We start from the raw sequence: 26215 nt of genomic DNA, 5'->3' as shown, positions 1-26215 counted from the left end.
GTATATATATATATATTGAGAGAGAGAGAGAGAGAGAACAAAAGAGATACACACAGAAACACAAATACTGTACAAACAGCTTGTTTTAATGACAATATTGTCATTAAGAATGACAATTAGGAATGACCTTTCACTTGTCCACCTCTTTATTGCTATTGCCAGTGGGCCCTGAGAGCCATACCCTCAGGGATAGTTCAGCCCCAGGACTGAAGAGAACTCCAGTGGCAAAATTTTCCCCTCCCACTCTCATTCTGGGGCTATGTTATTGTTCCTGCGGAAAAGTTGTACTCATTGTTTTCCCTTCTTTTTACACATTGAAATTTAAATAGAACACAGTCTCCAGAGGGCATACCCCTTGTAGTAGCTGACTTCAGCCAATAGATTCCCAAAGAAGCCTCCCAAAGAATATATATATATATATATATATATATATATATATATATACATATTCCCAAAGAAGCCTCTGGGAATCCATGCTCCCAGGTTTTGTGGTGTTGACACTGAATTTGGCATTGTATAACTGTTGAACAAAGTTAACAGTACAGAGTTAACAGAATGCCTTTCTAGACTAAGATCAGAACGAAGTACAAAGATCCATCCTTTAATTAATTTCTGCCCCAGACTGCTTTTATTCAGCTAAAGTGTGGTCAGTTAAAAAGAAACAAACAAACAAACAAAGGCACAGAATCTTTAACACTCCTGTTGAGAGCTGAGGTCTATGTCTTATTCTCTCATATCCAAGTGGGTTGTACCCCTGCACCGACCAATAGAATAAAGTGGAAATGGCAGTTCTGGGCCCTGGCCTTAAGAGACTGACAGTTTTCATTCCTCTCTCTCAGAACACTTGCTCTTGCCCCCTCTTGGCCATATGAGCCCCTAGATAAGAAGTTCTAGTATTTACTGGAGAAAACCACATGGCAAGGTACTGATACCACATAGAGAGGGACCCAGATGAACCCAGTCTCTCAGCCTTTCCGGTCAAGACTAGGTATGATAGTGAACCTGTCTTTGACCCTCCTAAGTGAGCCTAAGCCTAAGCTACCAGCCAAGTACCCCTGAGAGATCCCCAGTCATTGTCATGTGGAACAGAAGTGCCCAACCATGTTCTGCCCAAACGCCCGATACACAAAATCATGGGATATAATTAAATGGTTGTTATTTCAGGCCACCAGGATTTGGGATAGTCTGTTACACAGGAATAGATAACGTAAAAATGAAGTATGCCTGAAAAGCTGCAGGTAAAGATGATTTTTATAAATCTGCCATAAATTTCTCCTGAATTGACCTCATGATTTAGAGCTGCCTTCTGTTGTTTTCGGTGGGTACTTTAAGAAGTCTTGTCTCGGGGCGCCTGGGTGGCGCAGTCGGTTAAGCGTCCGACTTCAACCGGGTCATGATCTCGCAGTCCGTGAGTTCGAGCCCCGCGTCAGGCTCTGGGCTGATGGCTCGGAGCCTGGAGCCTGTTTCCGATTCTGTGTCTCCCTCTCTCTCTGCCCCTCCCCCGTTCATGCTCTGTCTCTCTCTGTCACAAAAATAAAAAAAAAAAAAAAAAAAAAAAAAGAAGTCTTGTCTCTTAAGTCCCTCTGTTAAGGAACTCCTGACCTGTAAACATAAGCTTATATTCATCTGGGAGTTCCATACTTGAAGTGACAAAATGAATAATTTTTTATTAAAATAACACAGAGCACAAATCTCTCTGGTTTTCACTCTTATTTTAGCTTCTCAGTAAAGCAGGTAAGCAAAGCATTTATATGCCTATGTTTTATAGTTGCTCAATCACATATAATTTTGCACATTTTTTTTAAACAGTAGGGTACTGCCCCCTGCAGTGGCTTGGCTCGACCTAATGCCTAAAGGCAGAATGATCCGAAAAGCATTTGGGACCCTCCTGGGTAAAATGTGGGGTTGGAATTAGAAGACCATTATCATTAACAATTGGCAGGAGGCACCACTCATTTCTCCTGGAGAGATTACAGGGGGTGAAGGATGTTTCCCTTAATCACCAAGCTGACCTCACCTGACAGAGGCTAGTGCTACTTGAAGGCGAGCCCACTGCCCGGCTCCCTGAGGTCCCAGCGTCCCCTGGCTCTGAGCAGAAGGGACGCAGTCCAGGGGAGGGAAATGAAATTCCTATGCCAGACAAAACGGTTATGTCAGTCGCTGGTCATTACTCAGAATATTGCTTCAGGGGGAATTAGATGTGAGGAATGTCACAGAAGGAAGAAGAGACACATTTAGGACAGCTTCCGTCCTAATTCAGTTGCATCAATCTTCACGCCTAACCCAGACACTCTGGTACAACGTCTCCGGCCCACATTTGAGATGGCCGTACGTAGCTACATGATCTAAACCCGTGTGTAGCTACTGAGTAAAAGGATAGTAACTGTAATGACAGAATACCTACTGGGTGCTAGGGACGCTGTCTACCTTTTCTCATTTGCCACCAGAGTAGTTCTATAAATCAGAAGTATTTTTCATCAGGTAGATGAGACAGCTGAGGCTGTGAGAAGTTTAGTAACTTTTGCCCAGGATTACACAGCTAAGAGATGGCATAAATAGGATTTAGCCACTTTCTGATACAAAATTGCTGACTTTCCACTTCTATACACTACATCGAGAGCACAGCCTTAGGATTCAGATTCACCTGCTAAACAGACAAACAAACAAACAAGAAAACAAGCAATAGCTAGAGAAATGCAAGAGCATCAGAAGAGAAACATTTTGCCATGGTGGGGATTCTAGAAGGGTTATCTACCAATAAGGAAATTGTGATCAAACAGTGAAATAAATATTTGACAAAAACACAAAAGCAGTAAAGAAGAGAGAGCTTGCTATTGTCTAAGTATTGCTCAAAATACTTCCATATTAACTTGTTTCATCCTCCGCAATGACCCTATGAGGATCGATATTATTAATAGCCTCATCTTACAGATGAGGAAACTGAGGCATTGAAAGGTTACGTCATTTGCTCAAGTTCACATAGCCAGTGGGTAGCAAGGCCAGGTTTGGAGTTTGGATCCTCACCCTGGAGCCTAGTCTCTTAGTCCCCAGTTCATTGGCCGGAATGGGAATGCTAATTCTGCCTCTTTCTAGATTTGTTACTTAACCCCCCGGAGTTAGGCTTCCTTCATCTCTAAAATGGGGATTTTGCCCATTTACCATCTCTAGGATGGTACCCAAGCGAGGAGATCGCTGGGAGATTACCCAATTTGGTGGTCACAGCATTATCAGCCAGCACAATGCTTGGCTCCTAATCCTTCCATCCAAATTCTTGACTAGTTCGCTGCTTGGTTCTCCTTCCTTTTTCTCTCCTTCTTGCTCTTTCCTGCCCGTCCTCTCCCACATCCGTTCATTAGCGCCTGGCCTGCCTCGTGTGGGCAGCCACAAAGGCATTAGAATAGGCCTCCTGCCTTCCAGCAGGGAGTGGTGCTCGGACCCTCTACCGCACTCTGTTCTTCCTCCCCCTGCATCCAAGCTCATGCCCCGGAAGGTCATTTCTGTATGAAGTCTGACCGAAGCCCTGGGGTGAGAAAATATCTGTTGCTCTGAAGATCAAAACTACCCCAGTGGAGAGTTCCAGGAAGTCACTGCAGGAAACGCTGGTACCAGAACTGGGGTGGCTCCAACAGCGTTTATTTGGTGACAACAGCATTGTCACGGAGTCGGCTTTTGGATTCGTCCGCATCAGGCCCAGAGAACCAGAGCTGAGGAAACATCAGCTGGGCTGGCACAGTCCTTATTTCTTTCATGTCCCCCTTGTCAACAGTTTGAAAGTGAGATGGCTAATTTTGTGCCTGACAAGAAAGGACGGATCATTTTCTCAGATGCTGTTATCAGCAGAGTCAGAGCTGGTACATTCTCTGAGGGAGTCCCTGAACCACAGGTTACTGGCAGGCAGACAAACACTCGCTGACAGCCATTTGTGACCAACTATGAAACACCATCTGCTGTGGTTGGGGGAGGAACAGCTCCAGCAAGAGAGCCACCATAGAGCCTTTCCCTGTGTTAACTCAGGGGGGCCTTTGGGTAGCCCTAGAGGAAAACCAGTTGTGCATTCCCAGGTGGTACGACTCATCCAGATTCGTCCGTATATAAATGATAGAACGCGGATATTTTTTTCTAGGAGTGAAAACATTTGAACCTATCTTTATCTTAAAATGCAAACATTAAACAGCTGAATAGAGCGAGACAATGCTGTGCAACAGACACAGTCCAGGACTGAGGAAACTTCCTTGGGAGAGCTGAGCCAACTTACGTAGGGACGCCATCAAAAAGACGGCAATGACTGGACGGATGTGTCTGGGGCGTTTCGGTGCGGGATTGTTTTCGAAAAATCTTATTTTTCCTGCCCTTTGAGGGGTAGGAGAGGAGCCTGACAATTTCGGAAAGGAGTTTGACTTTACGGCTCAAGATGTAATTCAAGAAAAGTAGTTATTTATAATGAGCGGCAGAAACATTATTCAGGAGAGAAAGATACTTTACTGAGAGGAAAGATTTCAGGTCTTTAAGATACTCAGGAAAAGGAAGTCTTTTTTGCTCGTTAACTTTAATAAGGCACACAGCCAGTGGCATGTGCCAACCCTCTCCCTCTCTGGTTGGAAGTCTGGGTTTTCATTTTCAGGAGCCTTAATAGTCTTGTGTCTCATGATTAAGTAATGAGAGCTGGTTCCAAAGTACCTAAAGTTTAGCTGATGTTGCATTTGTCCTCATAGGCCAGGGAAGATTGTAAAACAAAAATGTTTTAAAGCCAAATGTACAAGGAAAGATAGGTAGAGAGAGAGAGACACACACACACACAATTTAAAAAAAAGAAAAAAAAGGAGTTCTTTCTGACTCTCGACTTGAACTCAGGGGCCTCGGCAGGGGTTACCACGTTTGCTGGTAGAAAATAGTTTTTACAGATGAAAATAACTGAGTTCTGCATTCTCGCTTCCAACTGAAAAGCCAATCCATTACTAAATCACTCTGATTACACCTATCAGGATGAAAATAACTGAGTTCTGCATTCTCGCTTCCAACTGAAAAGCCAATCCATTACTAAATCACTCTGATTACACCTATCAGAATGTGGGGGCGACTGGATGGCTCAGTCGGCTAAGCACCCAACTCTTCATTTTGGCTCAGGTCACGATCTCATGGTTTGTTGGATGGAGCCCCGAGTCGGGCTCTGTGCTGACAGCTAGGAGCCTGCTTGGGATTCTCTCTCTCCCTCTCTCTCTTTCTCTTTCTCTGTCCCTCCCCCATTTGTGCTCCCTTGCGCCCGCACGCACGCACTCTCTCAAAATAAATAAATAAAATGTTTTAAAAAAGCCTATCGGAACGTCCACGCTTACGTCCTTTCGAAGTTTTCAGGATGGAAAGAGATCTGGGATATGTGCCCTGGCATTTTAATCTTCTAGAACAGGCAGCTTCTGTTCCAAAGCTGAAATCCAATAACCTCAAGAGAAGAATCCAGTTCATCCCTGAAATCTGTGCCTCAGAGGGAGAGGAGGGTGGGGGTGGCAGTCCAGGCCTTTATGAATCCCATTACACCAAAGCGTGGGTAGGACCCGCTCATGGGAACAGAACACCGTGGTGATGGAGGATAGGGAAAAAAGATTTAAATGTGCTCTCACTTATGGCCGTGCAATATGAAAAACAAATCTAAACATTTGTCTGTAGAATCAGGTGATGATTGGCTGTCTGCTGTCTCAAGGGGGGCAGGAAAATGGTCCATGCACCTGCCACCTAATTCAGTTTAAAACCTGACACATTTACCAAGAGTGGGCTGGCATAATGAAGTTCATTCAGGCTGTCAGTGGAGTCAATAACTTATCCCCAACTGCTTTTGTTTCAGAAGCGGCAGTGCCTCTGATCGGCTGAGGTACTTATTCAAGTAAAATTTATTTTCAATTGCCGGCCATAATGCCACGGGCACAAGCCTGGCTTTGACAGAACCTTTTGCTCGAGGCTAAGCTATTGTTAAAGTTTGTGTCCATTGTCTGGGGTCTTTGATCTGTCAAAGCTGCTTAACAAGCTGGTTAAAAACTGTTTCAGATAACAGGTGTGTCCTTTGAGGGCACAGGGACATTTTTCAGCTCCTTTAAAAGACTGGTTTGAGGATTGACTAAAATTTACAAGCTGGTTGGTGGTGATATATGTAAAGCGCTTTTAAAACAAGAAACTGAGATTTAATGTCTTTACTTCCTTGGATTTCTGCAAAAAGGAATCTTTTTAAATGAGAGATTTAAGAGACATGTTGTTGTTGATGAATCAAATCAAGTGTTAAATTGTTTGTATGGAGATTCGTACGGAGTTAGGGCCAGAGTTCAATGTGCACTAGAGGTGTGAGAGACACGCAAAGGCCCCGTGGTCACTGATGGCCAACGAAGTGTTTCCTGAGACTCCAAGTCTTCTAGCTTCCACAAAGGCCAGTCTGACAGCAAAGGGGGACAGGCGTGCCCTAGACAGTGATAAAAATTGTCTCCTTTTCCTAACTCTTGTACCAGAAAGAACAAAATTAGATATTACAAAGGTCCTCTCTGGGAGCCAAGTGATTTCTTCCTACTGGTTTCAGAAACCGCCTCATCTTTTTCTGTGGGCAAATCCACCATCAGCTTTCTCTTTTCAAGTCTATCATAAATGCTCTTACTCCCTCCTATTTTATGGCAGTAATTTTGTTTTGGCTGAAGATTAATGGGGCTAAAAAGATGTGGAGCCTGAACCAGGGGCACAATTGGGTCATTTACACTCTTCATTTGCATAAAGCTGCCTCAAGTTCACCCAACCTTCTTGGGAAAGAGTAAAAATTGGAGTGGGTTTTAACTCTGCGTGGAAACTTTGGCAAAATACCCTCCACCACACCCCTAAATTTTCTAGATATTTCTAAAGTGGGCCATAAACAGGACATTTAAAATTCAAGAAGCCAACTGTATCTTTTTAGTCCAAAAATCATCCCTAAAGAAGCACATCCACAAAAACCTGACTAAAATAATTATGTGCATTAGTTTTCTTTCTAAAGTAGTATGCAGCTGTTATACCTGAAAGAAGTTTCTTTAAAGGTCTCCATGAAAGGAGGTTAAAAAAGGAAACAGGTAGAAAATTGTTATTAAAAAAATATCTTTGGAAACTTGCTTCTTATTCCCCAAAACAAAGCAAAAGAAAATAAAACACAGAAGGAGCACAGTTAATGTGCTTACTACGTATAAAAAGCCCTTACCATATGCAAGAAAGACTTTACTACATAGAAATGTTTCATGTGCTGTAGAGACATCCTCAGTAATGGGAAAGAGGAGGGAGAATTAATAAATCACTCCAGGAAGTGTGGTTGGTTACAAAGGGAGAAAAATCAACTCTGGTTCTCACCCTGCATCATGCTCTGAAATATTTCCCAGGTGGAGACACTGTAGTTCACATGTGAGTGGAAACGGGAGTTTGAACTTGGCCAAGATATTCGCTTCTCTGAACCTTATCTGTAAACTGCTGCTCATTCATAAAATGAGGACAATTATTGTAGCTACTTCAACAGAGTGTTTGGGGATGAACTACGATAACTTTTAAATAGTAAGTTTGGCCCCCTAGGAATTACTAGCTGTTACTATTGATTCACATCATGTAATTGCTAATATACAGATCAATGATTACCAAGTTTTGGGTATGGAAGGCTTTGCTAAAGCATAAAAGGAATAAGAAAAAAAAGGATTCATGGCCATAATGACATGTATCCATAAATTCTCAGTGAACTGGAGCAAAGTAGCCGACAGTTTCAAGAACAAAGATGAAAAGGAAAACAACAACAAAAAAAGAATTAAAAAATAGACAACAACAAAGTCACCAAAATTAAAAGGCAGAGGATAATCCAGAAAAGGCATGTTTAAGAAAAGATTTACCACCTTCTACATAACTTAGTGAAATACTAGTTTGTCAACAGATAATTTGGTAAAAATACATAAACTGACAATTTCCATGGAAGAAATACTATTTTTTGACGACCATAACATCAGGTTATGAGCTCTGGAAGGCCCAGAAACTTTATCAACGTTGTTTACTGCAGTATCTCCAGACCTACCACACAGCCTATGCACACCCCATCTTCATTATTTAATGGAAACATGTTCTTTGTCTTCAAAGAAATGCGATTTTAAGTGAGTATGTAAGAAGAGATAACCCTGGGTACAAAGAAAGCAATATACACCCAGCTGTTTATTCCAACTGATTAAGGATAATGAAACACCAGCGAAAAACTCAGTATACAAATATAAAGGGCAAGTTTTTATCTTATAAAAGGAAAAAAAAATAATCTTAATTCTTCTCCTTTCAACGCTCATTTTTAAAGAGAAACAAAAAATTGTTCTGACACACTGCATATGAACTTCTATGAATCTCAACTTTTATAAAACACTCTGCACAGGCTGCTTTGCTGTTTTTGTAAGAACTGGATTTTGGGTATAATTCATGAGTTATCAGTCAGGCATTTGATAGCAACCTGTTTTCCTAATCCTTTCATATTCCAAGGGCAGGTCGGAAAGGTCACTCACATGTGCTCCTATCTGGGGAGTATTAAAGGGTCTTCCTCCCTGTCCATCCCCCTCCCCATACCCTTCTTGAGTTCTACTCCTCCCACCCCCACCTGCCTAAGGCACCCCCACCAAAATTACATTGGATCACACAGGGTATATATATTTGGATATATTTTACTTTTTATTTGGATCACACAGGGTATATATAATCAGTCCACAGAAATACGAAAGGGTTTCTGCTTAGAACAGAACAACGTAGCATTCTGAGCTCTCAGGCAGCCGTGACCTCCTCACGTTCTCCTGATCTTCCCTCCTGAATTGCATGGTCCATAGAGCAAGTCTGGGAGGTTAAATGAAGGTAGGGTAGTTCTCCCGGCTGGAATAATTCCCCCTCCAAGATTCATGTCTTCCCAGAACCCGTGAATATGATCATACTTGGAAGTAAGGTCTTTGTAGATACAATCAAGTTAAGGTGGAGGTCATACTGGAGTAGAGTGGGGCCCCAATCTAATGATGAGTGTCCAGAAACACAGAGATGCACAGAAGATAGAAGAAGGGATTGGAGTTATGCAGCAACAAGCCAAGGAACAGTTGGGGCCACTGAAAGCTTGAACTGATGAGGAAAGATTCTTCCTCAGCCCCGTTGTAGGGAGCGTGGTCCTTCCAACACCTTGGTTTCAGACTTCTTGCCTAAGAGCATGAGAGAATACATTTCCATTGTTTTAAGCCAACCAGTTTGTGGTGCTACATTATGGCAGCCACAGGAAACAAATACAAGAAGTCTCAAAGGAGATATTGAGCAAAACTGCTTAAAATCTGGGTCTTCCACCAAAGGAGCTTGCATATGGTTGGGAGATCTGGTGGAGACCTGGCCAAAATCCTGGCTGTGGAAAATTCACTGGTCTCGATGCTCTCTGTCCATAGCCCTCAGAACCCGGCTGACCGTGCCAGCAGCCGAAGGTCAGGATGAGGCTTTGCGGATTCTAGCAATCCTTTACGAATTACATGGCTGGCAACAACTGCTTTCTAGGACTGGATTTCTGAAGTTTGCTGCTCTTGTCAGTGGATCGGTAGCTCTCCATTCATCCTCATCTGCCTTCCAGTTGCTCTCAGAGAATCACAGACGATTAGAGAAGGAAAGAGCCTTAAGAACATTCATTTTCATTCATCTCTTCACAGAGAAGAAAACAGGCTCAGAAGAGTTCAGTGTGTGAAGTCAGGTCACACAGCCAGAACTGACACCAGAATCCGTTCTCCTGACTCCAGATACCATTCCCTCAGATAGTAAATATTTGCCAGCGTCTCTATTGTTCAAGGCCCTGATCCCAGTGCTTAAGGAGATCTAAAGAAGAATGAAGAGAGCCTCTGCTCTTAGAATTACATTCTTAATTATGTAATCCATTGTTTTATGTCTCTCTCCCCCTCTGTAATGAGGCTTTTTGAGGGCCGAAGTTGAGTCTTTCTTTAGTGATCATCAGATATCAGTCTCTATATAGAGAACGCCAGACATGTATTTTAAGGAGTTGGCTCATGTGACTGTGGAGGCTCCCAAGTTTGAAATTTCTAGCGCAAACCAACAGGCTGGAAACTCAGGCAAGATTTCTATGAGAAACCTCGTGGTTTGCTTGTAAGTCCTTTAACTGATTGGATGGGGCCCACCTACTCTGGAGGGTAATCTCCTGCACAGAAAGTCAAATGATTGTAAATGTTAATCACATCACGACTGGACACTGTAGCCTAAGCGAGGTGACCCATAAAATTAATCATCACACATCTCCACCATCTAACCCATATATGCCAGTTCCCACCACCTGGGTTTCTCCAGCCTCAGTTTGTCCTTCAGGTTCCAGCTCATGTGTCCCCCATCAGCAGAGCTCTCCCTGACTTGCAAGTCAAACTTAAGACGTTCTGCTATTTGGATTCCTTCATACCTCTCCTTTCTACCTTGTTAATCTATTTGTTGTTTGCCTGCTTATTTTCTGTCTCCTCCCTAGAATGGGATTAGGGAGCCTTATCAGCCTTGTTTCCCACTTTATCCCAAGAAACAGTTTGCGATACGGTTAAGATCATGCACATTGGAGATGGGCTGCCTGAGTTTGAATTTCACCCCTGTCACTTAATGATTATGTGTCTTTGGGGAAGTGACCCAATCTTTCTGGGCCTTGGTTTTCTCACCCTTGGATCTGGAATAATAATAGCATTTAACTCCTAGGGTTATTGCAATTGTTAATTGAGTTAATAGATGTGAAGCAAGGAGGAGAATACATGGCACATAGCAAACACTGTATGTGCAATCTATTTACTATTGTAGTAGAAACTTAGTTAATATATAAATTGAAAAAGATGAGTGAATGGATTGAAGGGCTCCTTGGTGACTGGCCCCTCTTACCTGGACAGCACAGCATCTTGCTTTGCTCTGCTCTAACCGCGTTCACAAAGAGGAATTCTGTACTCCAACTGCACCAAAACTTCCTTCAAATCCCTTCTTCTGCTTCTGGATGTTTTTCTGGTGTTGCCTATTGTCCTACTTGTATACTTGACTAGGAGTTCAACTTGATACACCCCTAGATGTGGTGAAATGCCCATGGGAACTACTGTTGTGCCCTCTAGCATAGCATTTAGCACACTGTTTTGTCATTTGCTTATTTTCCCCACTGGCTTGTAAGCGTCTTGAGTGCCAACATCACATCTTTCTTATTCCATGCTGTTCCCCCAGAACCCAGCACGGTACCCAGAGCAGGGCAAAGCTCACTGAAGGAGTGAATGACTAGAGCAAAAAAAAAAAAAAAAAAAATGCCAGGACACCTGATGATTCTCTGGAAACAAGGCCTCATTATGAAGGCAGTGGAAGCCACTGGAAAGGATGGAAAACTTATGTAAGTTACCATCAACATGGCTACCAGGAAGGAGAGGGAGAAGCCAAAGAAATAGATCAAAAGGATATTTACAAAAATATAAGAGAGCTTTTAAGTAGCACCAACTTTGAAGTAAGACAGCACAGGGTTCAAAATGCAGTTGTACAATTTATGGCCCGGGCACCCTTTCCAGGTTACTTAACCTAACTCTTACTCTGTTCATCTGTAGAAAGTAGCTACTGATACTATCTTGACAGATTATTGAGAGAATAAATGGAATAGCACTGCATGTTATTCATTAAAAAGGCAGCGACTATTAATAAAACACACAGAAAATGAAGCAGTGAGGGTAATAAGGTGGATCTTTCCTCTTAATTTTATCTATAATTAAACAACTTTAAGTTATAAAGTTGTTTTCTAGCTCAAAAAGTACCTAGAAGCGTATGTGATAAGAGCCCCTTTTCCAATGTAGCTATATTTTTAAAATAGAAATAAATGTATCTAGACTTAAAAATCTGATTTAGACTTTGTGATTTGGTATCATATGGTTATCACATCTCATAGTTAGAAGGGAAACCGATACAGTTACCCATCCAAAGCGCGGACTGCCTCTATAATATTTGTCATTCAATGGATTTGCAAAATGTTCTTTATGCACCTAAGATGTTCCAGACACTTTGCTGGGTCCTGACTTATAGAGTTCACATTCCAGTGGGAGAGAAAGACAAGCAAATGACTCCAGGTGGTGAGCTCTGTGAAGGGAAAGTACATTGGGCTTGAGGAACACACGGGAGGGTTAAGCACTGCTCTCCCAGGCTCCCCAGGGAAGTAAGAGTAAGCTGGGAAGCAAAGATTGGATTAGGCTAGGTAATGGGGAGTAAGGTGGAAATAAGTGTGCCAGGCAATAGGGTTTGAAAGGCTTCCATTTAGATTTGAATCCATCTGCAAAGTATTCTTTCAGAATGAGCAGGAAGTTCCTTCTTAAGAAAAATCTTTACTACTTACTGTAAAAGACACAGTATAATAGGTATATAATAATGTAGAATATAAAATATAGTAGAATATAATAATGAGCATTATCTCTGCACCTTTATAATTAAGGGGAAACTTGCTTCTAAGCCCAGACTAATAAGGCACTGATCTGTCTCAAATAGGAGGCCAGGAAGCTTGAGAATTCTTGCCCATGATTACTAGCTTTGAGGTTGAGAAAAGAGAATGAAAAAATAAAATTATTATAATAACTCCAAGAGGCCCACATATACATGTATCTCATCTCCCACCAACACTCTACCACCTAAAGAAACAGGTGATAAAAATCTTGTAATAATATCAGCATCGAATTTAAAAGAAAAAAAATCATTATTCCAGTTGACCTAGACTGTATTCAGTTTGGAATCAAATAAGACCATCCTGTGAAAAATTTATTCTCCTGGGATTCACTTTACTATATATTAAGAGATATGGGGTGCCTGGCTGGCTCAGTCAGTACAGCATGAGACCCTAGATCTTGGGGTTGTGAGTTCAAGCTCCGCACTGGGTATAGAGATTACTTAAAAATAAAATATTTTAAAAAAAGAAAGAGAGAGAAAATACTAAGTCATAAGAATAACAATACGCTGGTAATGGCATAGAAACAGACTAATATATCAATGGCATAGAATAGAGGGTTCAGAAACAGACCCATGAATATATCGAAACTTGATATAAGAGAAGGTACTACCAGAAATCAATAGGGAAAGAACATGTGTGCAGCATACAATGTTGAGAAAATTGGGGTACCATGTATAGAAAAAAACAAAACACAAAATTAAGGTATCAGTGTGGGAGAAGATCATTGTTATATTTAAAACTTTTCATATCTAAGTTACACAAGAAATTCTTGAAAAACAAAAAGGCTTTTTTTTATGGAAAAATGAGCAAAGGATATTGGTTATATATCTTGAGAATATATATATATATATATATATATATACACACACACACACACATAAATATAGATAATTCTTGAACAGATGCTAGACTATATACAGTCTACTGCAGTATATGTGATACATGCGAGGGACACAGTATGGGAGCCAAAAGTCAAAAATGCTACGGATTTGTAACTGGTAGATAAATAAGTCCTAGAGACCCAACACATAGTACAATGATTACAGACAACAAAACTATATGATAAACATTAAACTTGCTAAGTGATTGATCTAAATCGTTTTCAACATTAGAAGCAAATCATAATTATGTAAAGCAATAGAGGTGATAGTTAATGCTACAAGGGCAATCATATGGCCAAATAACTGTATCAAATCAATCCATTGTACACCTTAAACTTACACATGATGATGTATGTCAATTATATCTCAATTTAAAAAGTGGGGAGCAAGGGGCACCTCGGCGGCTCAGTGAGTTGAGCGTCCAACTTCAGCTCAGGTCATGATCTCGTGGTTCATGGGTTTGAGCCCCGTGTCGGGCTCTGCGCTGACAGCTCAGAGCCCGGAGCCTGCTTCGGATTCTGTGTCTCCCTCTCTCTCTGCCCCTCCCCAGCTCACATTCTGTCTCTCTCTCTCTCTCAAAAATAAATAAACATTAAAAAGTGGGGAGCAAGATGGATAGATCTGAAAACATAAAGTTGAGTGGGGAAAGAAGAAACAGAAGGAGGGCTACAATACAATCCATATGTAAATTAGAAATAGGTCCACCCAAAAGCAACACTGCTTATTTTACAAGGATTTTTACATTTCATACACATCCAAGACACAACTATGTCTGTATGGGAGAAAGGAATAGACAGTGGCTTTGTCTCAAACGATAGCGTGCCATTCGCTGTTTGCTATAATTGCTAATATAAATATTTCCTTTAAGTTAAAACATACCCCGTCACCTAGAAAGGCATGCTCGTGATAATGCTGCTTTTGAAAACTAAGATCTTTGGAAATCCTTTGGTTCTGGAACAACCTTCCCTGGAGCTCGGTTTTCTGTAACATAATACAGACTGCGAGTAAAGATATTCTAAGAGCACTGGGGCTTCCTAGAAGCCAAAACTTGTGGCGGAGCAGGCAAATTTCGTGTGTGCAAGGCTAAGGGACCGCAAACCTCATGCTCCCCTAAAGCAATGAAGTGGCAAAAGGAAGCGGACAAATAGAGCGGAGTGATAAACTGGAAGGGAGAATAAAGTAGAGACTGGAAGCAGAGAGGAAGAAGAAAGCAGGAAGATGAGATCATTGAAAAGCAAGATAGTGGAATAGAGGAAGAAAAGAAAATTAAAGAGGAAGACAGAGGAGAAAGAGAAAATCACACATAAAGCTTTTATCTCTTGGAAGTAAACCAACAAGTTCCTTTGCTGTCAGCACAGACCCTGACCCGGGGCTTGAACCCACAAACCTTGAGATCATGACCTGAGCCCAAGTCAGACGCCCAACCGACTGAGCCACCCAGGTGTCCTGAGAAATGTCTTGCATTTTTTAAAAGGTGGCCACCATGCTTCCTGCCTTACCTGCCCCGCTGAATAAATCCATTTCATTTCTTCTCGGCTAATTCTATACCCCCATCTCTCATGAATGATTTTTTTCTTTCAAGCCTAAAGGGTGGAGAAACACTGGATTTCAGGGAAGGAATTTTAGTTTCAACAAACTCTAGAACATCCTTTTATACCACGATGGTATATATTTTATATAAGTAAACTCCACAAAAAATTTCAAAGGAAGTTAATTCTAGAAAAAGAAAAGAGTGGTCAAGTGAATAACTATAAGGAAAGCATCTCACCTGTCACTGTCCCCTTCGATGAGGTTTAGGGTCTATAGAGTGAGAGTTCACGGAGCCACAATTAGAAGAGTGCTCTCCTATCCATTTTTACCTCCCTCCTCTCTGGTCATTCTTCAGTTCAATCAGCATCAGCCAGTTTAAGGACATGTTCGCATTTGATGGAATTGTAAATAAAACTATTGTCCCCCCCCCCCAAAAAAATAGTTCTCTCCATTTTTAATATGTTTCCAAAAGATTTTACTCTTAGTGTTTTCCTCAAATTACAGTTCCCTAGTAAATTCTTTGTATTAAGACCTAATATTTACTATGAAAACTACAGTGCATGTTTCTTCATATTTTCTACTTTAAAACTTGTCCATACCAATCATGATGAAAGTTACTTGTCCTAAGTCAATGTATTCTGTGGCCCCGAAGAGAGCAAAGGTCTCAGTGAAGAGCCTTGGAAAGACCACTCCACAGGTTAAGGAAATGCTAGAAAATCAAGTGTCTAAGGGTTAAAAAACAACAACAAAACAACAACAAAAAACATCTGCAAGTCAAAATGCTCTTTGGGGAGGAGCGTTAATAACTGATGGCATTAATCTCTGCAAAGCAGAAAAAAGGAAATGAACCCTTCTCTCCCTTGCACGGTCACTATAATTTCTAAAACTGTACTTTATTCAATCTTGGAGTCTGATTTATTCATCTTATAATCCTAGTAAAAATTGCAAACAAATTGCCTCCTCTACTTCTAGTATGCCTTCCCGCTTTCATAGTTGTCTGTTGGTTATAGGGTACCGAGGGGAAAAGTCCAGATGCTGAGAACACCGTGGAGTACACATGCAAAGATGGACTTTTGTATGGGTTTTACTGAAAGGAAGAACACTACTGGGGCTACAGAGATCACAGTCTGTCCCCTGTATCTGGATCCCCTTTCTCACATAAGTGGGATGAACAGCTAGCCATCTGGAAAACCAAAACATAAGGTCAACGTTGACTGGAAGTCAAGCTGAGTTTAAGTGATTAATCTGTTGAGTCACTCGATCTTTACACTTTTCCAACGACAGAAAAGCGTATGTTTGCCACAGTGAAACACAATTATGGGCACAAATCTGACGCCAATCACCTTTGAGCTAACCTTCCTCATGTCCGTGCCTTCTATTGATTAGCTCACATACCACACTGGGTCCGGTCGTCTGTAGCTTCCATCAACAAATGATCCTTAAGTGATGGTGGATACAGCAAACCTAATGGCTTGACAGACTCTTTCTGCTATTGTCTACTTCAGACAAAGAACTGATTTTCAAAGCAGGTCATGCCCACATCTTGATCACTTCCATAGTCCACCTCTAGAGTTGCCCCATTTCATTTTTCTGCTATGTGTTATTTAAACGGGCCCCTATGGGGTGCCTGGGTGGCTCAGTGGGCTCAGCAATCCACATAGGCTCAGGTCATGATCTCACAGTTCGTGGGTTTGAGCCCCGCGTCAGGCTCTGTGCTGACAGCTCAGAGCCTGGAGCCTGCTTCTGATTCTGTGTCTCCCTCTCTCTCTGCCCCTCCCCTGCTCACACTCTGTCTCTCAAAAATAAATAAAATTAAAAAAAAAATTTTTAGATGAGTCCACAATGGCCAAATGGAGAGCAAATTGAAACTGATACTTTGTCAATTAGTGTAGAAAATAAATGTTTTATGTGTATTGACTTCCTTAAAGAGGCGCTTTAAAAATCGAATTTTTCTGCTTAACTATCTCTAATGCCAAATCCACTAAATGATTGCTCAGTTTTGCTTGGGCTTAAGTAGAGTTAATAACTTTTTTATTTTAGAAACATATGTACTTGCATGACTAACATATTCACCTTACAGATGTGAAAAGTCATGGAGAATATTAACCCAAATCTACCTCCTAAATTTTGATTCTCTACTTTATTCCATATTTACTATGACACTCAAATTTTTCTTCTTAGGTTTAAATTATTAATAGAGAAAAGATGGAAAAGATGACCAAACTAAAATGTGTTCACTGATGAAATAAACTGTAATTAGTATTTTTTTAAAAAAGATTGGATCAAAGAATAGTCAGAGTCTCAAAAAAGATAAAGAAATGCGACAAGCAAGGATACGGGGACAGGAAAGTCCTACAAGATCTTCTTTAACTTCCGTGGAGGAACCCCTGGCCTCAAGCTTTAAAGACTGCCGGAAGCCCCAAAGTGCTCCCTCGGATCTTCTCTGAGGATCCAGCAAAGATTCAACAATTGTTATGCTGAATCTTTGTGTGCTAGGTGGGATTATTTATCAGGGATTTTGTTTTGTCTGGGATTTCAATGGCTCAGCCCCAGCTGTACATTTGGGGACAGACCCCGGCTTCAATCAACGGAGGGTTTGTAGCCATCCTTTCGGAAGCTTCCCTCCCCCTGCAGGGATGGAGTAATTAACAGACCATTAAGTCAATTCTGCTTTATTGAGGGGGACACTGTGCAGGTCATTTCTTGGAAAACTTTTGTTCTTGAAGGAAATTACAGGATTGTTTTATGTTTGGAACACAGCCTGGTGAACTCCGGAGTCGAGAGGCTGGCTTCTGTAGCTCGGGGACCCACGGAGACAGGAAGATAATGACTCTAATCCCATTAAAAAAAGATGTCTCCCAACCTCCCCCTCCTTTTACTTTTTCTTTTAAAAACCAGTGAAAAGAAAAACGATTTGCTCATTTGGTAATAACTAATGGAGACATGAATTACGGAGATGCCCCAGACTGAAGTTTATCTCAGTGTCAATAAATCTCTAAACAACTGCTAAGAAAATAAGTACTGCCACCATTGCTTCTTTTTATTTCCATATTAATCAAAGGCATCTGCTCCTGTCCTTTCTATCTGGGAGAGGGAATGCGCAGCGAGCATTCTAGCATCTGAAAAGGCCTCTAGGAGAACGTGGTTCGCAGCGCTCGTGTTTTGTGCGGCCAGGGGACTTTTTACCGCCGGGCTTAGGTGACCTGTCTTTTCTCGCAAGGCTCTGAGGGCCCTTCCCCATTTGAATGCGTACTTTTCTTGCTTTTGTGCTCATCATTGTGCCCCTGATGCTTCTGGCACAGCCAAAGCACCCAGAAAGTGTTCATTGCTGAAGCGGAGGAAACTCCCCGGGACCCAGCGTCAAGGCTCACTTTGCTGGGGTGCGCTCGAGCGCTCTATGTTTACATGGGTTGGAACTGATGTGAATTTCCTCGTCCTTTCCCGGAACAGACAAGCGGGGTGAGGGTGGGGGCAGTTGAATAACCAGGAGGAGAGAAGAGTCTCCATGAACTGTGCTTGCTCCAACCTCTATCTCCTCGCGTGCGGTTCAGAATTCTGCCTTTGGCAAAGATGCTTTCCCGGGCACCGCAGCCCTGCAGAAAGCGGAGGGGGTCCCTCTCAGAACAGGGCTTCTGGAGTTTTCCAGGCCCCAGGGGAGATGAAGCGTGCTTGAGAGGCTCAGGCACTTGCATCTTGCATGTAAATTGCGGCGCCCCAGATCAGATCAGACCCGGGCTCCTGCACTCCGAGTTGTCCGTAGCAGACTGCGAGGGAAAGGCGGCCCGGGATCAAGTCAGGGCCAGACGAAACCCCAAAAACTTTCGGGAGCAGCTACTCGAAAGTTACCTCACAGAGCCTTAGGCCCTGTCTCCTCCCTGTCCTCCTGGGGAATGAGAACCCCAGCCACTCTGCAGCCACTTGAACCCCAGGACACCGCAGCAACGTCCAGGCCCCAGCTTTGAGTGCCCAGGTCTGCGTCTCCCCACACCCTTCTCTGGGGCTTCAGCCCAGCAGCCCCGGCTCCCCCGGACCTATCCCCTAGGGCCCACTCCCCGGACGTATTGAACTTTCTCTCCCCAGCGCTGGCTGTGCGGATAGAGTCCACACTTCGGTGCAGGAGCCCGGGCAAGGCCGGAGTTTGGATCAGAAGCAGGGACTCAATGCCGGGGGCTGTGGCCCCGGTCCGCCGCGGAGAGCGGGCGGCTGCTCCTCGGTGAGGTCCCCAACGAGGAAAGGTGGCTGGTGTCAGCCGGGGCCACCCGGGCAGACCCGGACCGCATCTCCTTAGCAAACTTTACAAACCGTCAGCGTGGGGCTGGGCTTGGGGGGCTCAGGGAACAGAAAGGGAAAAGCGCTCCTGCAGCTCTCGGTCAGAGTTTAGATTTGTTTGTGGTCACTGCTGCTGGTTTTTCTCCCTCCCAGTTTCCATAAATGCTTAGGTATTTCGAGACACTTGCAAGTGTTGGCGCCGTCTGGGTTGGGCCTAGCTCGGCGACGTCCCTCCCTCGTTTATCTGCCTTTTGTTACCTGTGCCCTCGGCTCCCTCAGCCTGCCAGAGTCGGAGGTCAGGGCGCGAGGACTGTCACTTCCCACGAGACGAGGCCCCAACCTGAACAAGCTGTAGTCTCGGCGCCGACCCCTTCTGCGTGAGGCCCCAGAACCTGATGCAAAGTTCCGGGACAGTTTCTGCAGCGCGGGGCCCTGACGCCGGCTGGGCTCGTGGCTCATCGCCACCCGGTGCAGGAGCGCGGAGGGAGGGGCCACGCGCCCAGCGGGTGGGTGGCACCGCGGGAGTCTGGCCCCGAGCGGGTCCGGAGGTCGCCACTGCTCTCGCCCTCTTCCCCGCGCCCTTCCCCGCACCCACCCTCGCTGGCCCCCTCGCAGCCCGGCGACCTCGCCTCCCCGGGAAGGGTTCACTGAAAACGGACACACCACTAAAAAGCGATGCCGTAGACCTGAACCTTCCGGTTTGGGCTCCTCCCAAACCCTGCTTGTCAGGGAAGTGGGTACAGGAGAGGCTCAGAAACTGCGAGGTGGAGAGGTAGGGACGCCCATTCTCCTGCGGGTTTGCGGAGAAGCAGGCGGAAGAAGAGGGTGCGTCTAGTTCACCTGCCGCCCCACCTCGGCCCACTTCTCTCCGAGGACACTTCCAGCGCCCTTCTGCCGCGCCTCCTGCTCTAGCTGAGCTCCCGGGCGAGCTAACCAGGAGCCGCCCACCTCCCCGGCGGCCTAGGTCGGCGCCTGGCCCCGACGTCCCCTCTTCACTACTCCCCTTTCCTGCTCCGGCCGAGAGCCGCGGGCGTGGGGTGGCCTCGGGCCTCGGGACGACAAGGGTCCGAGGGAGAGATGCAGGGACTGGGACCTTGCGAGCCAGGGACTAACTCCTGCAGCTCTGGGTACCTCCAGAGCCGGGGAGGGGTGAGGCTGAGCTTCTGCTGGGGCGCCCACGGGGTCGCCGAGGTTCCACCGGTGCCCAGGCCCCGAGGCCTGTCCCCAGCGCCCAAGGGCGGCAGAGAGGCGGGAGCGGGGGGCGCAGGTTGGGAGTCCACCCTTCAGACGGGAGGTGGGAGGCCGAGAGTGGGGCCCAGAGTTCCCAGAAGAGACCTGGAGAGGCAGTTAAATCTTGTTGGCTGAGCGAGACGCTCAGAGAATCCGGGCTTTTGCAATTTCTGCTAAGGGTGTCAGTGGAGGCTATGAAACTTCGCTTGACCCAGCTACTTAGGGGGAAAAAAAAGTTTGAAGACGCCCAAGTCCTCTTCCTGTAGGAGTTAGGAAACCTTGGGCCGCCTCCCCCAGCCCTTCCTGGAGATATAAACCCAAGGTCCCAGAACCTTGGGGAGGGAGCTGTGTTCCTTAGAAATAGAGTTCTACTGTACCCAGCTAAAGCTGGCATGCTTTCCCTTTCTAAATGTGACTTTCTCCCGCCCTTAAAGTTCGGCCACCTGCTTAAAGCCCCGCGAGGCTTTTATAGATTGCAGGACTCCTCAAGCTATCACCGCCCACGAGGATTTCATTTCGCTGTTCTTTTAAATGCGAAGCAACGTTTATTCTGGAATGAAGGAATCCTCGTCGCGTTTCTAGATTGAATTAAAAACCGCCTTAGACTTCAGAACTTTCGAGAAAGCGGCAAATTTACAAGGGGGGGGAAATCGGGTCAAGAACCTTTTTTCACCTTGGCGGACATATACTTTTGCTGTTGGCGTCAGTAATTCGAGACTTTAACGGGAATTGCAGGCAAGAGTCGCCTGCAAAGTCACATCCCCAAGCGGACCAGCTTGCTCGGGGACAAGACCTTTCCCTGGAGGCCGGTGGCTAATGTTTCTTCCCGAAGAATCAAGAAAATCCAAACAATCTGGCTCTCAAATCATTTTTCTCCGTGAGTTCCTGTCCTGTTCTTAAAGGAATCCTTCCTCCCAGTCTCTAGCCCAAAGGAGTTTTTGTAACAGAGGAGTTCAGCCTGGCTAGGGGAACTTCCCAACGTTGGAAGCAGTGTCTCCTTCCTGCTTCGGTTGGATAATTCAACATAGGATTCCCTCGCCTGGTGGTTCCTTGAGTGTAGTTTCCCACGAAAATAGACCTTAACAGCTCTTTAAATTGACCACCGGATGTATCTAAAGGGATTGGACAGGCAGCACCACCTCAAAATTCACCATTCCCTGGTGTAAGGAGTGTGGCTTTTCTCCTTTAAGCTTCAGCTCTAGAGAAGGGGTGAAGCTCATCTCGAAGCCAGTGGTCAGCGCTGCTGTGGTCTTCCCCCAAGACCAGGCCTTTGGAAACGGGACTCCAAAGAAGCAAGTAGCTCAGGGGAAAGTCGTTTTCCTGATTGATGAAACTTCTCCCTCCCTCCCCTTTTTAAATAATAAGCTCACCCGGAAAGGCTGGAGGGCTGCCTTGTGTTGGTTTCAGATAAATCCTCAACAGCTCTTTCCTCACCCAGAGAAATGAATCACACTTGGGAAACAGACGATTATTCCCCCATTTGTCTGCCGAAAACCAGGGGAACTAAGCACCCTCCACTGGAGACCCTCACTTTGGTCTTTCTCCCTGGAAGTGGGGGAGCTTGAGGGGATGGGGGAGTTGGAGGAGACTGAGTTCAGTAGAACCAGGACCCACAGAGATGCCCTCCCAAGGGCAGGCAGTGGGGAGCCTAGGGAGGAAAGGGCAGAAAATTCCTAGATGTGCTCTCCCTGCTGGATCCTGGGGAGAGACAGCTCTGTTGCTCTGCGGTGAAAACCATCAGCTTCCCCTCTTGAAGAGGAGTTTGAGCCTCAACCAGCTGCCGGTGATGTTACATCTAACCCGGAGACCAACTCCGAGGTGGTATATTTCAGTCAGGTTTCCATTTTCCTTAGTGAGAAATACAGGCTTCTGCCATGGGAGTCATCATCACTAGGACTTGATTCCGTGTCCTGCACAAACAAACACACAAAACCCTCTTGCTGGATTACTTTTGCTTATACAAACTATTTGGAAGTGTTACGGAATTGGTGAGGAACGAAGAGAGAAAAGGAATTGGTTAAAATGACCCCTGTTTTAGCCATCGCTTGTGTAGAAGATGCCCAATGTTTCCATCTAATCAGACCTGCAATCTAACGGAGGAAAGAAGGGAGAATTACTGCTATAAATCTTCCAGATGCTAGGACTTAAGAAGTGGTTGGCCTCATCCTGAGCTCACCTTACAAAGCGGCGTGGCCTTCCCTTTCTCTCCGGGGCCCACTGCCCAGGGGGCAGGGAGAAGTGTGGGTACTTGATTATTTTCTAGGACGCCCTCTTTGTGGACTTTTCAAACATATAGTGGATTTTAACCTGCTTATTTTTTTTTAAAGGCCACACGGCCACTATAAAGTGAAAAGAACTTAACTTACTGCTTCGTTCCTGCCAGTTGTCAACACAGCGGTGCAGCCACTGCCTCTCATTTCCTGTCACTCTGGGTTTTCAGATTACTTTTTTAAAATCTCAATTGCTGAGTTTATGAGCGCCTGATTACTGCAGAGAAATAAGGAGCTCAAATATCACAAGGCTACCAGTGTGGACAATGCTCCTATCTGAAAGACATCTGGTTGTAATAATTAACACCAATTTATCTGACCTTTTTACCTGGGAAAGACCAGAGAAAAGTCTTTGTATCTGCCCACCCACTCAAAATCTCTCACCCCCTGCCAGGTACACCTTACTGGGTCCACGTATTCCTTACCCACTACCCCCGTCTTCAAAAATCTTAGGCAAAGGCAAAGCCAGGATTTAAAGGTTCTTTTTTATTTGAAATCTCATCCAGAAACACTGGTTATTAATAAATATATCATAGTTATCAAGAATATATAAAAAATAAAGACAGGTATTGTCTTTGAGGCCCTAACAAAATATTTCAAGCAAATGTTCAGGAAAATAAAAATGGCACCCCTCCCCAAACCATGATAACTTTTCAAAGCTGATGATAGAGAGAGCCAACCCCGCATGCAGAATCGCTGAGCAAGGGGGGAGGGGGGGGGATGGGGCAAGCTAGTAGAGGGAGCCCAGGCTCTGGCAATAGCTGGCCCCTAGAACAGCCTTGGGATGGAGTTTGGGAATGGAGTTCAGAGGGGGTGGGGTGGGGGAAGAAGCGCTTGTGCGTGAGTTTGGGTCTTTGCACTCTGCCCCCTTTTTTTCATTTCATACAACCACAGACAGATATATGGATACTTCGGAGAATTCACTAATAAATCCTTGTTACAAGGAAAATGGCATCATGGCCTGCACAACATGTTTCGAGAAGATTCATTTAGAAGCTTGCATGCATTCTTTTGACCTACACTGCGTCTTAAGGAAAACCCACATAAGAGATGTCATGCCCTGGACCGGGGTTGAGATTCAAAACTTGGGTCTTGATCTCTCTCTCTCTTTCTCTCTCTCTCTCTCTCTCTCTCTCTCTCTCAACGTCTCTAGAAAAACAACTGCGGAGAGATGGTGACAATCGTAATTGCATCCATCCCCAGGAAATATTTACATCTGTTTTTGCACAAAAGGGATGTTGTCTTTTCCAAGGTGAGAACACAGAGCCAGAGAAAGCCAACTCTAAAGTCCCTTCGCAAGTTTTTGACCACACCGATCCCGTCTTTACACAACAAATGCAGTTTTGACAAGAGCCTATGTAAGTGAGAAGCACTGGCGCGGCATGGGGAAAAGAAGCATGCATGCAAAACACACGAAGTCTGGTTCGAGTCCCCCTTCGTTACCACCTAGAAATTGCAGTTTGGTTTTGGTCCTTTCCCTCCGGGAGGTCAAGCGGAGTCTGAGATCTCCGACGGAGTGGGGGAGGCCGCGGGACCCCGCGCTCACCCTCCCGCCGGCCGAGCGAGTGCTCAGCCTCCCTCTCCCCTCCCGGCCCGACACTGCAGTCCCTCCCGCCTCTCTCCCCTCATCCTGGGCAGCTGCCGGGCCGTCCTCTGCTCACTTGAGCAAGTCCTTGGACTCGGCCGACAGCCGAGCCATGTTGGCCGTGGAGAGAGCGGAAAGGTGCGGCGGCGGCGGCATCTGGCAGATGGTGCAGGGGCAGGGCAGCCCGGCCCAGTGCTGGAAGCCGCTGCCCAGCTGCAGCGCGGGCGGCGTGGAGGGCGCCTTGAGCAGCGAGTGGGGAGGTCGAATAGTGCCGATGGCCGGCAGCGAGGCGGCGGACAGCGGCGACGAGCCGTTGCCGGACGAGAGCGCGCCGCCCAGGATGGGGTGCACGGGGTGCACCGCGTTGGCGGCGTGCGCGGGGTGGCCGGCCGAGTGGCCCACGGTCCCGCAGTGGAAGGCAGAGTGGTGGCCCCCGTAGATCTCGCCAACCAACCTCTTCATCTCCTCCAGGGAGCTGGTGAGCATGAGGATGTAGTTTCTGGCCAGCAGGAGAGTGGCGATCTTGGAGAGCTTGCGCACCGAGGGCCCGTGCGCGTAGGGCATGACCTCTCGCAGCCCGTCCATGGCGAGGTTTAGGTCGTGCATACGCTTGCGCTCCCGACCGTTGATCTTCAGCCTCAACTGCTGTAGGTCCTGCTCCGACAGCTGCTTCTTGATTTTGTACTTGCTGCTCTCGCCGGTGGCCTTGGCGCCGGCCCGCGAGAGGCTTTCCCCGGGCATCTTCTGCACCATGTCGCCCTGCGTGGAGGAGACCGAGTTGAGACGGCTCTCCTGGTGGTGGTGGTGGCGGTGGTGGTGTTCCCTCAGATACATCTCATCCATGTCCGGCGATGAAGCTCTGCTGGAGACAGAGCTCGAATCAGAATTCATTTTATTACGGGGGATGCGGCCCTACCGCGGGGAGGCTTTAGGTGGGAAATTAAGGAAAATCTTGAAATTAAAAAAAAAAAAATCTGCACAGCCCAGCGACCCACTTCTCAGTGGCAAGACTTGAGAAGAAAAGCTGAGGCACTGCCTTTCCCCGCCTCTCTCCCTCCCCACTCCCTTCTCTCCGGTTAGGCTGTTTCCTGGACAGCGGGTTGGTGTTTGCTGGGACTAACCTCACGCTGAAAAAGAGGGGCTTTTATAGAGCTGCGGCGGAGAAAAGAGACAAAAGGAACCCTCCTATCTATCCTGGGCTGGTTAGGACGACGTGCCGTCATTCAGGGCGGTGCGCTTTGCTGTCCCATTTTGCAAGGATTCCTATTCATATTCATTGTGGGGCCGCCCTGGGACACCTCTGCTCCGAACCGCTAGGAGCCCCAAGGCACAAAACCCTCTCTGATTGACACACTCACCGCTCCAGCTCGCTCCTTCCTGGATTTTTTTTTTTAACTTCCCTCCCCCTCCTCCCCCCCCAAATTTCCCTAACCAAATCACACCTAAGGAACCAACCGCCGGAAGGAAAGGGAGCCAGGCAGTAGTCGGAGATTCCTCCGGGTTTCTAGAGAGAAACTGAAACATTCTCTTTTCTTCATAGCTACTCCCAAGTTTTGGGGAATGTGAGCAAAAGAAGTCCTAATGGAACGGTGTCAAGGACAGAGATGCGGTTGGAGGGCAGGTTCCCCGAGCCAGGGGGTGGGCGCGGGGGTGGAGGGAGAGGGGGACCTCGTGTCGCTGGGCACTGTCTGAACTGGTTGGTTATTAGGTCTCTTTTCCTAAACACTGATACGGTGTTCATTTTGTTTATTGAGCCCTTCTGGCCTAATTGCAATGGGACCTCCGTTTGTGGTGAAGGGCTTGCCCCGACACTGTTATAGGGATGGGTTTTCTTTTCTTTTCTCTTTTTTCTTTTCTTTTTTCTTTTCTTTTCTTTTCTTTTCTTTTCTTTTCTTTTCTTTTCTTTTCTTTCCTTTCCTTTCCTTTCCTCTTTCTTTCTTTCTTTCTCCTTCTTTCTTTCTTTCTCTCTTTTCCCTCGTTTAAATAG

At 45.5% G+C, this 26215-nt stretch overlaps 1 protein-coding gene across 1 annotated transcript; it reads right to left on the bottom strand.

The window, feature by feature from the left end:
* Positions 1 to 24300: 24300 nt before the first annotated feature.
* Positions 24301 to 25119, bottom strand: OLIG3 (oligodendrocyte transcription factor 3). The gene has a single exon (XM_047101572.1). It carries the CDS (start codon positions 25117 to 25119, stop codon positions 24301 to 24303), a length of 819 nt encoding a protein of 272 aa, XP_046957528.1.
* Between the last annotated feature and the right edge of the window lie 1096 nt (positions 25120 to 26215).

The sequence above is a fragment of the Lynx rufus genome, unplaced genomic scaffold, assembly GCF_022079265.1.
Source record: "Lynx rufus isolate CCGP_SWC_20201006 ecotype Redwood Valley unplaced genomic scaffold, mLynRuf1.p SCAF_6, whole genome shotgun sequence".
NCBI lineage: Eukaryota > Metazoa > Chordata > Mammalia > Carnivora > Felidae > Lynx > Lynx rufus.
The sequence above is the reverse complement of the archived record's forward strand: the minus strand, read 5'-3'. Positions and strand labels throughout refer to the sequence as shown.